Source organism: Molossus molossus, unplaced genomic scaffold (genome assembly GCF_014108415.1).
Source record: "Molossus molossus isolate mMolMol1 unplaced genomic scaffold, mMolMol1.p scaffold_m16_p_12, whole genome shotgun sequence".
NCBI classification, from domain to species: Eukaryota; Metazoa; Chordata; class Mammalia; order Chiroptera; family Molossidae; genus Molossus; species Molossus molossus.
In genome coordinates, this window is record NW_023425347.1 from 37,072,576 (window position 1) to 37,085,963 (window position 13,388).

A 13,388-nucleotide genomic window follows, 5' to 3' on the forward strand; every position below is an offset into this window, starting at 1 on the left:
TGTTTGTTTTTCCCTTTATTTAAGCCCATTTAATGAAATTCTGAATTCTTACCTTTTCATATGATTCTTGTTTAACTTGGCTGTAATGATTAGCTTTCCATGTGGCAGGTATTAAGATCTTTATATTTCTGAAAAACACTCTTCTTTTGGTAGCATTGAATAGGTAAAAAGAAGCTTCAGTTATCATTTCCTACAACAAAATAAAATAAAAGCTTATTTTATCATTGTAAACCCTTTGAGTTTGAGTTTTCTGGTCACACTTGAATAAAGCAGTAATAAAAAACAATGGGAGTATTTTGAAGGAGCTCATTTCTTGTAGAGACAGCATTAGGCTTCTAGAAAATTTAGGAATAAAATAAATAAACTTATATGGTTATTTAGAAGAGATTTTTTTAGGACACTAATTATGCGTCTGGGCTTGCCTATATAATTTTTCCAATTTTGTGAAAGGCTTTTAAGCTTTTACCGAACAAATTCTTTTCATGTTACACCTGCGGGCATGTTCAAGACCACACCTTATAATGCTACTACTTTCACTAAAGCATTACCAAAAGGAGGCTTGTAAATAATGGGGCTATGATCCTTCTTATTATAAGGTGAAAACAGTCAATTAGAGAACATTCAGGTAAAAAAGAAAGACTTTTGCTCTTTGGCACTCCACCCAGACTGTCACTCTTTCCGTCTGAGAATGCTCACCCACAGGATGGACTCCAACAATACGATTTTAACAAGCACAAAATCATGCTTATTCATCAGTCAAACATCTGGTCTTTGTTGCCACAATGCGTTATTTTTTATGTTGCTACCCCCAAAACAGTCATGTAGGAAAACAAAAACACGAAAATTAGTAGTAATCAACAATAGAAAACAAAAGAGGACCGGATCAACAGTCTGTGAACTGCAACTACACAGAATTAGGTGAACACACTGGCTTGGCCATAATTATAATTTTTGGTGCAATCTTTTGGAAACACTGCTCTCTTTACTGCTCAAATTACAAATCAGGTGGGGTTGTTTTAGCTCCTTAAAGAAGGCTACGGGTCTGTTCTAATGGGATAATAATTTTGACTTCATGTTTTCCACTCACCTTAATGTTTGGGATGAGGTTCTGATCCTCAGATACCTGAGGATTGATTGCAACGAGTAATCCATCATACCCGTTGTCTCGAAGCTGCACTCCGGCTCCCAGGAATAGGAGTTCTGGACTTAGGGCCACCAGGAGAGTCACAATCTTCAGGTTGCAAACAGTGCCCGCTTTGTCCCTGTGGGTCATGTTGTAGAGAAGCTTCTGGTTTACTCACACTGCTCCTGCTAAGTGCATTGTGCCGGGTTGTCACGGGGAAGCCAATAGTTTCTTCCTCAACGTGAAGGTCCTAGAACGTGTGATGAAGGAGGTGCCTTCCTTGCAAAATCCAGGGTGGATCTATCTGAGACCTGCCTCTGCAAGTCCTGTTTCTCTAGGTAATGCCACACACGCCTGTTCCGTGGCTGAGCTTTCTCCTAAATCATGGTTGGGCAATAAGTCTTCCACCTCGTACTCATTTTATATTTTTTCAGAAGGAAGAGGAAAATAAGACAAAAGGAGCTTGAGAGAGGGAGGCCCGGGTGGTTGAGCTGGAAATCAGAGCAGCTGGATTGTTCAATCCACTTTCAGTAGAGACAGAAATCGATAGTGACTTTCCTCTCCTTAGCCTTGGCAGTCTTCGTCAGTCAGCACAACTGCTTCCCTACTGCACACGAGTCATATTTTGTTGGTTGTTGAGATTCCCTTGTCTGGTTATTTTGAAGTTTTAGAAATCAATCCTGCAGCCCTGTCCCTAGGGCCCTTGGGTCAAATAGTCTGGGCAAGCTCTCAGCTAATGGCTGGGGGGGAAGCTATCAGATATCCCCCAGGGAGGGCCAAGTGCCAGGAACTTGGATGCCTGTGCAGGCCACAGGGGCTCTTCCCTCTGCCCTGGCTGCCTTTTTCCTCTGGAGCAGGGAAAAGAATGAACTTCTCTTTCAGCAACTCTCTCCTGAGGGTGAGACTCTGCCTCAGTCAATCTCCCATTTCTCCAGGACCTATCACAGGTCCTGGTATGGCGTAGGCCTCCCAAATATTTTATGAGTGATTACTAATGCCTGATGATTACATAATGCTTTCGAATTTACAAGTGAACCTATTTAAATATCAGTTCCCTGATACAGGTCTAATTTTTACTTCTGTTCTTCAATGAAGACATTGAGTCTCAGAAAGATTATGACAATTAGCCAGTGGGGGCAGGAACGAACATTTATCGTGTGATGGGTTTTATCACACCTACTTTATGGCTCAGCAAATCTAAGTAACTTGTTCAAAGTATACAAGTGTTGTCATTGTGCAAGGACAAGACCAACTGATTTCGAAGTTCACTGTTTTTCACTATATCATGTTCTTGCATGTTCTCAAGAAACCAGAAATTAATGTTAAGGGGGGTATCGAAGGGCATTTTTCTCTTGCTGTCCATGTACTTAGAAACCTCTTCTCTCACCGCTTCTCACCTGCTTTCCTTCAGATTCCAGATCTGGCCTGTAGCTGAGCTGTCAGATCCCCTCGTTCATAGCATCAGATCCCTTTCCTCTGAAGTATGATTCTGGTTACAGTGTCATGTTTATACTGTGCAATTGGTAGTCTGTTTCCTGCTGAAGGGCATATGAGAGAGGGGACCCTAACTGTTTTGATCACGACCTCCTCAGCACCTAGCTCAGTAAACTCTCAGTAAATATGTGTTGAATGAATAAGTAGGGTCAGGAGAAGTAAACAGAAGCCAGATTACGAAGGAGTCATGACTTAACAGTGAGACAACACTCTGCCCTGTCCCCGCTTTGATGCTCTTCCTTCTAGAAGGTGTCTCTTCTGTGCTGCCCCGGTTTCCCTCGTGCTCCCTCTTGACAGCTCGCAGCTCGGGCCTGTGCTCCCCCTGGGTGTGGAGGGGAACGGAATGTCGCTGGTCATCACTTGCTGCCAAAGTTACTCAAGCTACAGCTCAGGAGTCAGTTCAGCTCTCTTGTCTTCAGCGGCTAATTCCCAGCTGTGGGTTTTTCCTGCGGGCTCACGGCGTCTCCGGAACAGAAATCCACAGGTGTGGCAATTCCAAAGGCTTTGCCTGTAACTGTGTGACTCAGTGAGTGGAACAATGCACTTCATTTTCCACTTTTCTTGGCAGTTTATTTTATTATGGCCATCTCTTGTGATGTTAAGAAAACATGATTTCCATCAGCAAAGAAATATGCTTAAAAACTAAACTTGTAAGGCACACTGTGAGAGTAGCTTTTTGGCCCAGAATCAGGGAAGAGTTTCTGCTTGCCACCATGCCGACATGTACAAGGAGTTCACTGGCTGAGGGGTCACGGAGGGCTGACTTCCAGCTCTCTCTTTTCTTATTCTTACCGACTATTACAATGGCTCCCTTAGAACGGGGGTGGGGGGGTGGGGGGTGGGGAATGCTGGCTGCAGAGTGTACGCAGCTTTGTAAAGAACAGACCGAAGTGAACAATCTGGTTCGACATCACCTGGGTTCGAACCTGAACACGCTCTCAGGCCTCGCTTACCCTGGGCTGAGAGTCCAGGCATGACGTTCATTCTTGTCTATCTGCTTTTTCTTCCTTGGTTCTGGAACCCAATCCCCAGGTCTGGCCACCTGACCGGACTCCACTTTCATCATCTGCCCCTTGGAAGATTCCCAGTGACTGACCCAGTCCTGACCGTCTCGAGAGAGTCACATGCACTCCTGAAAGCCTGTTCCCACCAGCCCTGTTCTGACCTCTCCTCGTAACACTGTCTTGCTGTCAGCAACCAGGCCTGTTGAAAATCTCTTCTCACTGCTTTCTCCTGTGGCCAAGCTAGCCCTGCAGGAGAAAACTGACTTGAGCAAATGACTTACAAGTCATTCCTGATCAGAGCGTTCACCTCTGACAAAGTGCGACTTTGAGAACAGAAAGAACAACTTATCCTTTCATTAAAAAAAAACATTCACTGCTCATGTCTATAGATGTTACGATATCTAAGAAATGAAATATGCCTGAAGTGAAAATAAAAAGGGAGTACAATGTTCAAGCATTTATTTCAATGTTGTATAAACTATAGGAATCTGCTCCGCTTTTATCTGCTTTCAAGAAAATAAGTTATTCAATTTCAGTAACTAAAGAATCTAAAGCACATCTTTGTTCATTGTCTGATTGTTCAGTTCAGCCTGTCCCAAAAAGGCCTCTATTTTTTATTAACTAGAGTCTGCTGGTAGAGACCCACAGTCAAAGTGAATAAAATATGCAATGGGTGTCAGAGAAGTCAGGAGGTCTCACATCTTGAGGAGTCCAAATAAACTTTGGACTCGTACCTCTCAGGTTTTTGTTACAAGTGTTGCTGCAATCCCATTCAGAAGAGGAAACTAGACACTACTGTGCAGCTGGGCTATAAGACTTATGGTCACTTAGGTTTCGGGATAAATAAAAATAGAAGTGAGACAAATTGTTAAGACTAAGAATTTATTTATTTATTTATTTTTTTAATTTTGTTTTTTTTTTTATTATGAATTTTTATTTATTTTTTTGTTACAGATATTTTACCTTTTTACCCCATTGGCACCCCCCACCCTACCCCCCTCCACCCTGTCCCCGGCTTAGTTGTCCATGTCCATTGGTCATGCATACCTGCATATAAGTTCTGTGGTTTATCTCTTCCCACCCCCCCACCCCCCATCCCCTCTTCTGAGGGATGTCAGTCTGTGCCCTACTTCCATGTGTCTGGACGACTAAGAATTTAAATAAAACCAAAGTTTGCCAAGGACCCAGATGGCACATTTCATACCTTCCTTACCTATTTTCTTTAAAGTTATATAGCAGTCTCCCCTTGTCCATGGTTTCACTTTATGTGGTTTCGGTTACCTGCAGTCAACCTCAATCTGAAAATATTAAATAGAAAACTGCAGAAATAATCAATTACGAAGTTTTAAACTGTTCACCGTTCTGAGTAGCATGATAAAATATTATGCTGTCCTGCTCCATCCTGCCCAGGCTGTGAATCATCCCTGTCCGGCGTAATCTGTACTTTACTTAATAATGGCTCCAAAATGGCAAGAGTTGTGATGCTGGCAATTCGGTATGCCAACGAGGAGCCAGGAAGTGCGTCCTGTAAGTGGAAAGGAGAGTATAGTACAGTAAGCTATCTTGAGAGACCACGCTCACATGACGTTTATCACAGTAGAGTGTTACAATTGTACTACTTTATTATTAGTTATTGCTAATCTCTTGCTGTGCCTAATTTATACATTAAACTTTATCATGGATATGGATGTATAGGAAACAACAGTGTATTTAGGGTTCAGTACTGTTCACAGTTTCCGGCATCCACTGGAGGTCTTGGAATGCCTCCCGTGGGTAAGGGGGGGACGACTGTACTCATTTTCAAAGAAAAGGAGTGAAGGGTTCAGATAGTGTCCGCGAAGTGCTTTGTGTTTGCTGACCACAATTCCAAAGCGTGGAGCTCTTACACCTCATTTTTAGTTTCCTGAATTCTCCCCATGTAGCCTTTTACCTCCAGGCTTTTGCTATTAAGCCTCCTCCTCACCCTCACTGTGGCAATAACCCTGCAGATGACTTTGTACATGAAAAATATCCTCTAAAGTTTACCAAAATAAATGAAAAACAAGAACTACTTTTAATGTTAAGCCAGTAAAGAAAATATGGAATATTCATTTGCCAAATGGGCATAAAACTGCCTTCTATAAAATATTTTATCTGTTATAGCTCATCATAATAGAATCATGCGGATATAAGATGTTATCATTATTCCTATCATTTTTTTTTTTTTTTTCAGAGAAAAAAAGAAAGAGATGGCAGAAATATAGGTGACATTTTTTAAAGAGATGAAAAATAACCACGGAGACCCGGAGAGCAATAAATTAAAGTAGAAACACAGAATTTTGACTGTTTTCCTAGTCGCCCCTTCTATTTTCTTCCTGCTCTGATTCTGGCCTCCCCAAGTCTGAAGCTCCAGGCTCTGCCAGAATTCCCTGCTGCTCCGAACTCCAGCCCCAGGGGGCAACCGGTCTTTTGACTTTCCTTCCTCTCCTCTGCTAGTCTATACTCCATTTTACCCCACCAGCCCTGCAAAAAGCAGAAGTAACTGCAACTGGTTGAAAGATCTGGCAATGGGGGCATTAGGACTCTCCCTTCTCTTCAGGGGATGTAGGTACCAGGGGCTCTGAATTTCCAGAAAAAAGTCTAGACGAAATTGACCTGCAGGAGACTTCCTTCCAGGGTGCTATTTAGAGTAGTGTTTTTCAAGTCTTCTTAAATTGAATTTTAGAAAGAGAGGGAGGAAGGGAGAGGGAGAAACATCAAGTTGTTGTTCCACTTATTTATGCATTCATTGATTGATTCTTGGGACCCTTACTAGAGATGGAACTTGTAACCTGCTAATGACCTTCTAATCAATATTCTGCTGGTTTACCAAGCTCTTAGGTGCTGCTGAGGCTGCAGGTCCTTGAGCTACACAGTTGGAGTAGTCTTTGCATCAAGCACTCCCAGGGAGTATCCAGGGATTTTCTTGGTGATTACAGCTCTTACACCAGAAAGTGACAGTCTTTGTAGTCTTTAACTACATTTTTTTTATCTTATGGGAAAGGTCTGTGTTTTCTTCAGAACTCAAGGGGAAAAGTATTGCATTAATTATGCATTTTATGGTGACACCATTGTTTCTTTTAAAAGAAACAACTACAGAGTACAGAGTTAAACACACACACACCAGCAACACAGATATGTAGGTTTTAAATTTCAAAAGTCACAATCATTATTATCAAAGCCTGTGCCTCAACTTTAATCTATTTTCTTATTGAGCCATAAGATTGTTTTAATGATCTCCAATATGTAGCCTTAAGCAAGTAACTCCCAAAGATGTACATTACTCAAATAGGGGAATGCTTCCTTAACTTCTATTTCTCTCTTTTTTCATTCATTCACTCATTCATTCATTCATTCATTCACTCAAAAATTAAATTGTGTCAAATATACCTAAAGAAAATTGTAAAAAACGTAAAACTGTGTTTCTACTTGATGCTAGGCACTGTTCTTTTTAAAAATTTTTATGTTTTTATTGATATATTTTTGGTAGAAAGGAACAGAGAGAGAGATAGAAATATCAATGTGAGAGAGAAACATCAATTGGCTGCCTCCTGCATGCCCCCTACCGGGGACTGATTCTACTGTGAATCAACCGGGACCTCTCAGTCCATGGGGTGACTCTCAGTCCACTGAGCCACACCAGCCAGGTGCCAGGCACTGTTCTAAGTGCTGGATATAACAGTGAATGAAATGGGCCAAGTCCTTGTCCTGATGGAGCTTACATCCCAGAGAAGGGAGAGAGACAACAAATATAATAGGATATTTAGTGAAAGTGTTATGGAGAAAAGAAATCAGGTCTTGGGCCAGAAGGAATGAGAGAGTGGAAGTTGGGGTTTGCTGTTTTGTATCAGGTGGTCGGAATAGGCCTCCCAGAGTGAAGGAGGGACCATGCATACATCTGAGAGAGAAAGGGTACAGGAAAAGGGAAGGACAAGTGCGAAGGCTCTGCAGCCGTGGGTGCCTGGAGTGGAGTCAGCCCAGAAGAGAGCCCCGAGAGCTGCCGTGGGAAGGTCCCAAGACTGCAGGGAGCTCTGGCATGGAAGTCCTGTCTAGTGCACAGTGGAGAGACACAATCCATCCGACTTTTAGACTTCCCGTTTTATTTATTTGTTTATTTTGGTGAAGAAGACAAAGGTAGAAGCAGGGGCCAGTAACGGGCTTATGGCTGAATGCAGGTGAGATAGTGGAGATGTACAGAGCTCAGACAGTTTTGATTGTCTTCATTTACCCTTTCTTCAGCTGTCTAGGACTTCCCTTTCCTTCTCCACTAATAATTTTGCTGTGGAGATGAAATAAAAGCCCCTCAGCTTGTAAGTTTAATAAGAGAGGAATCACTAAGTACTTCTTTGTCTGCCCAAAGGTGCCTAGCATAATTCTGACAACAGAGAGATAAAAATGAGAAAATATGACATGAAAATAATCTGAGATCTGTAGTTATATGAAGTCAAGTGACATAAAAATATAGTCCAAGTTTATAACACAAGGCTGTAGTGCTCCATAAATGGTAGCTATAGTTAATTATCAATGTAATTGTCAGTTACTGTCAGCTGGGATACTTTTTTTTTTTTTTCCCCTTTATTGATTTCAGAGAGAGAGGAAGGGAGAGGGAGAGAGAAACATTGATGACAGAGAACATTGATTGGCTGCCTCCTGCATGCTCCCCACTCTGGGGATTTGGCCCACAACCTGGGTATGTGCCCTGACCAAGAATCAAACTGACGACCTCTTGGTGCACGCACGGGTCAATGCTCAACCACGGAGCCACACCAGCCGGGCCCGGCTCTGCTTTTTACTGGCTGCATGCCTTTTAGGTAAGTTATTAAATAGTTCCATGCCTCAGTTTCTATATTTGTGAAATTGGTATAAAGTTTAAATAACACATAGTGATTGAAATAGCTTCTAGGACAGTAAGAGTTTAATAAATATTAATCCATATTAATTATGACCTTTCTCCCAAGTGCATGGCACCTGCTTGGGCACTGTTAGTTTCCTACTGAATACTCAGCCCCTTGCCCTTTCATGCTGGCAGAACCCATCTTATTACAGGGATCAAACATGTCTGATGCTTATTTTCCCAAGCCTCCCTCATACTGGGGCACGACTATGTGACCCTGACTCCAGCCAGTAACCTAAGGAGTAGTCTGCTAGAAGGAGGCAGATGGAGGAGACATTGCTGTTGGAATCCTTCATAGAAAAGATTTTCCTCCATGAAAAAAAAAAGGGAAAAGTCTAGAAAAATCCCACACTTCTTTTCAATGAGGGTGCCAGAAGCTGAGAGAGCCTCTATGGCAGTTGTGGAAGGCGAGGAGGGCAGTCCGAAAGTGAAGGTAGTAGAGCTGAAAGGTATAGAGAGCATGTGTCCCTGATGACACTGGTGACGCTGAGCCAATCTGGGGAGAGCCTAACCCAGACTTCTCACTGTGTGAGGTGTTGGAAGCTCCTGTTCTCGAAGCCATCATTAGTCAGGTATCCTGTTACTTTCCAAAATGTTACAACTAATAAAAGCACTTTAGAAAATAGCATTGGCATTTCTAAAGAGTGCCAATCAATGTTTGGAAACATGTACATAAAGTGGTTTAATATGTAAACTAAATGACATTTTGATGAAAGACCAAGTGATTTTCTTTCAGACAAAAGGATTATGCTTAGCTTCAATAATGTAGAGGAGAAAAGACCTATATTGAATAATGCCTATCCAAAGTAGACAAGCCTAAAATAAAAATTAAAAAAGCAAACAACAAAGCTAACCCTTTATCTTTCTTAGAGCATAGCACACCTAATACACTATGCTAATTTTATATTTGTATCCCTGCCTTATTAATCTTCTGTCTCCAAAAAACCATGGTGTTGGCTAGGGTCACTCACACAGCTTCATTTGATGGGAACATGGCTGGGTCTTGAAAGTTAACAATTCACATGTCTGGCACTTCAGGCAAGTGACTTAAAAAGCTGGGATCCAGCTGCATTTCATTCTACAGCAGGATAGTTGGAAGATTCTTATATGGTACCTGGATTCCAAAAGAGGAAAGCAGAACCTGCTAGGTCTCTTGATTGGAGTTTTTGGATGGGCTGGAATGAATTATTTTCCATTGAACAATAAAATAAGGGCTCTTTCTAAAAATTCACTGTCCAATCAGATTTCAGGAACAGATTAGATTTAGGGAATGAAGGGTCCCATATTTACTTTACCTGGACAATTCAGTTAAATTAGTCAATTTGAGACTCTTATGTAATCATTGTGAGATTTTGTGAATGTTTCTTCTAATACCAATTTTAAATAAATAATTTTCATAACACTAACCTAACTTATATTTACAATTATTTTTCTGATTATGACAAATTAGCAAGGTTAGCTGGAATCCTAGGTTAATGTTGGAAAGGCCTTTGAAACTATAAATCTTGTCTCAACTCCAACTGTCCTTTTTTATTTTTATCTTATTTTATGTTTTGTGATAAAACTGGCCTAGAGACATTAGTTGACTTGCTAGAGGTCAAGATACATCAGTGAGAGAGTAGATACTTAAAGCTTCAGTCCCTAGTGTTCTTTACCATTTGCATATATGAAAGTTGTGTTTAGTATAAATGAACTTTCAATTAGTATTAACTTTTGGCTGGATAATCACACCACTGGGAAGAAAAAGCATTGCTGGAATTATATATGAAAAATATTTTTTTGTAAAACCAATAATGAACTACCAGAGTTAAATTACTCAGTTGATAGTTGTTCTCGTGAATATGAGAGTCCTTAACATCAACTTTAAGTTGAGGTGTTGGATCAAGTTTTATACTTTTCCAAAAAAAATCTGGCCTTGCTTGTTCTGGAGTTTATAAACCATACCAACTGGCTGAAGCACAGACTGAAAGAATTTGAGACTTCAAAAGCATCTTGAAATAACCACCCAGCTCTCTCATTTAATCTAAGAAAACCAGGGGATCTCAGTTAACAATTCCATACATTTAAAATGAGGTGTCTGCCCAGCTGGCGTGGCTCAGGTCACTGGCTGGATTTTCGGTCAAGGCACATGCCCAGGTTGTGGGCCAAATCCCCAGTTGGGGGGCATGCAGGGGGCGGCCAATGTTCTCTCTCATGATGTTTCTCTCTCTCCCTCTCCCTTCCTCTGTTTCTAAAATCAATAAGAAAAAGGAAAAAAAAAAAAAAAAAGAGGTGTCTTCCAGTAGTGGTTGACTTGGCTTCTTCAAATCTCCCCTTTAAAAAGCACAATAGGGCACTTCCAGGCCAAATGTCAGAAAACTCGGCATCTATGGACCTTATATCCCCTTCTGGATGAGCTCAGGTAATACAAATTCTGCCCTCTCCGTAAAACAAAAGATTTGGGGGGAAGAGAGGGAGGATGTGAGAAAAAGTTTAGCAGAACCAACTGAAAGGCGAAGAGCCACTCTCAGGCTCCGCCCCCCACTCCCGCCAATGGCAACAGGCGCCAGCGCTTGTTTTCCCCGAGCTCAGCCAATTGGCTGCATCGGCTGACCCGACGGAAGGGGCGGGGCGGCGGGGCGGTTGCTAGAGAAGCCACTTGCTGGTTACCAGCTCCGCTTTTGTCCCACTGCACTTGAGCGGGCACGGTTCCACCGCAAGCAGTTCTAGGAATTCGCCTGCTTCCGCCTCAGGGTCCATCCTTCCTAGCTTTCACCCACTGCACTGCTCTCTGCGGCCCGCCCCCTCCTAGCTGACCCAGGGCTGGAGAGCACAGGTACGCGGGCCGTTGCCTTACCAACGTTCACGGAGCCTCGCCTTTGCGGTGCCCCCGCTCCTCTTTCACGGCGGAGATGGGGTGACGTCACGGCGACGTGCTGACGCAGCGGTGGGGACGCAGGCGCGGTTTTAGGCGAGGGAATTTTGGGTTTGGAAGGTGGGTGGGCGGGGACCGGGGATGGCTTTTGGGGGTCTGGGGGTAGTATTGGTGGGTCCCGGAAGTGGAAGGTCCTTGCGTTCACCCAGGGCTAGACCTCAGCCCCCGTGTGCACAACCTCCGCTTCCCCGAGACTGGCTGCCTGGGCGGGGAAAGTGGCGGCGAGGCTAGTCCCCCGAGGGAGGGTGTAGGCCCCGGGACTACGGAGTGGATATTAGCCTAGGTGGCCTTCAGAACCGAGCCCTGGCCTGGCGACCGGGCGTGGCGGGGTTTCTTCACGAAATGGTGCTTTTAGTCGTTCGGACAGTAGGCCCTGGGGCTCCTCTCGTGAGGAACACTCCTGGAAGCCTCGGGAAATAATTCCTTTTCCGGGGTCCTAGGTTCCAACGTCCAGGAAACCCCCTTCAACTGTGTGGCCTTGGGCAGGTCATTTAACGGTCCCTGCTTCAAGTTTTCCTTTTATGTAAAGTGAGGACAGTAATAGTCACTTTAGAGTGGATGTAATAAAAAAGATTAAACCTGTGCCAGGTTTTGAGTATTGGTGATTAGTAAGTGGTGCCGCTTGTTTACTGAGAAACCAGGCTGTCTGGTGTTGGGGATAAAGTCTATTGTGGAGACAAAGTTTCCCTATAACCTCATGCATAATAAGGTTTCAGGTGTTTTCGAACGAATGAGGTGCTTGGAGCAGTCTTAAGCACTATTTGGGTTAGTTATGTTTAAAAAAATTCCCTTCTGCTTACATTAAAAACATGGTCATGTTTGTAATTCTTGAACAGCTAGGTGTCCATTTTTTGTTTCTCTTTTTCCTCTGATTTTGTAATTGATGTGTATTAATAGTATAGTTTTTCTATCTCAAACTCCCAAGGGTGTAAGAAAATGGCTTTGTTTATATTACTATTAATCATTGTGCTTGTCCTGTACAAATAAATGAGACCCAAGATGCTGGGTATAGCGATGAGGTTGACATAACATCTACCCAATGGGCACAATTCTGTTGGAAGTCATTGTTTTCTCCTGGGTTCTGGTTTAGTAGAAGTCAGTTTATGACTACATTGAAGATGATTTGTAATAATTCTGCAAAGATTAGATCTTCAAAATTTGTTTTAAAGATATGTTGGTTCTATACAGATAATTCAAGCCTGTAAGTAATTCCAGGAATGGCTATTGACTCAGGATGATTATTAAAAGAAAAAAAAAAAAAAAGTTGAAAAAATTTAAAGGAAAGACCTGGTGGAAAAGCTGCCCCAAGAGTGAGCCAGAGGGGCCCCAAATAAAACACACACACACACTTACAAACCTTGCCTGTTCATGTTATTTGAACCTCACCACATTTTTGGCTGACAAAGGTTAGTCTCATTTTGTAGAAGAGAAAACCAAAGCCCATTGTGGCTAAGGGTTGCCCATGTTAGATGGCTCATAAGGATGAAATACTGATGAGTCTTGCTCGATATTCTTTCATTTTAATATCCTGCATCTGGGTTGTCAAGGAATGATTAAATTATATCCAGTTTACCTGAACTCTGTTTGAAAAGGAAGAAATAATACTTCTTTTAAAAGATTTTCTTCAATCTGGTCTAAGTTAATTTCGGCACTTAAAGGGATAAGCTAGCATTTTCTGGAACTTGTAAATGGAGCAATCGATTCAGATAGTTATGAGTAAATGAGGTGTTACATTTGATCCCTTCTTTCTGTACTGATCTCTTGCTATTTTGGCGTTCTAATTCTAATTCCTTCATTATTCTTCATGTTTTTATCACCAGTGGAAACAGCTTTTGATTTCTTCAAAAATTTTTATAGGAAAAAATGTTGAAATTTCATCTCTCTGAGACCCTAATAACCAGTTTCACTGCTTCTGCTCTCCTCCCTTTCATATGCCTAAGT

At 42.2% G+C, this 13,388-nt stretch overlaps 2 protein-coding genes across 2 annotated transcripts in view; one reads left to right on the forward strand and one right to left on the reverse strand.

Annotated features, from left to right (window-relative positions):
- LOC118626677 (calcium-activated chloride channel regulator 2-like) overlaps nucleotides 1-1,336 on the reverse strand; it is a 43,876-nt gene extending 42,540 nt beyond the window's left edge. The window contains exons 1-2 of the mRNA XM_036256683.1: nucleotides 1,088-1,336; nucleotides 53-190 (exon numbers count right to left, since the gene is read on the reverse strand). Coding sequence (XP_036112576.1) covers nucleotides 53-190; nucleotides 1,088-1,273 — 324 coding nt within the window. The 5' untranslated portion in view covers nucleotides 1,274-1,336. The remainder of the gene's footprint in view (nucleotides 1-52; nucleotides 191-1,087) is intronic.
- Nucleotides 1,337-11,207: 9,871 nt separating this feature from the next.
- The window catches only part of ODF2L (outer dense fiber of sperm tails 2 like), a 35,106-nt gene continuing 32,925 nt past the window's right edge, over nucleotides 11,208-13,388 (forward strand). The window contains 1 exon segment of the mRNA XM_036256402.1: nucleotides 11,208-11,348. The gene's annotated coding sequence lies outside the window, so the exon portion shown is untranslated.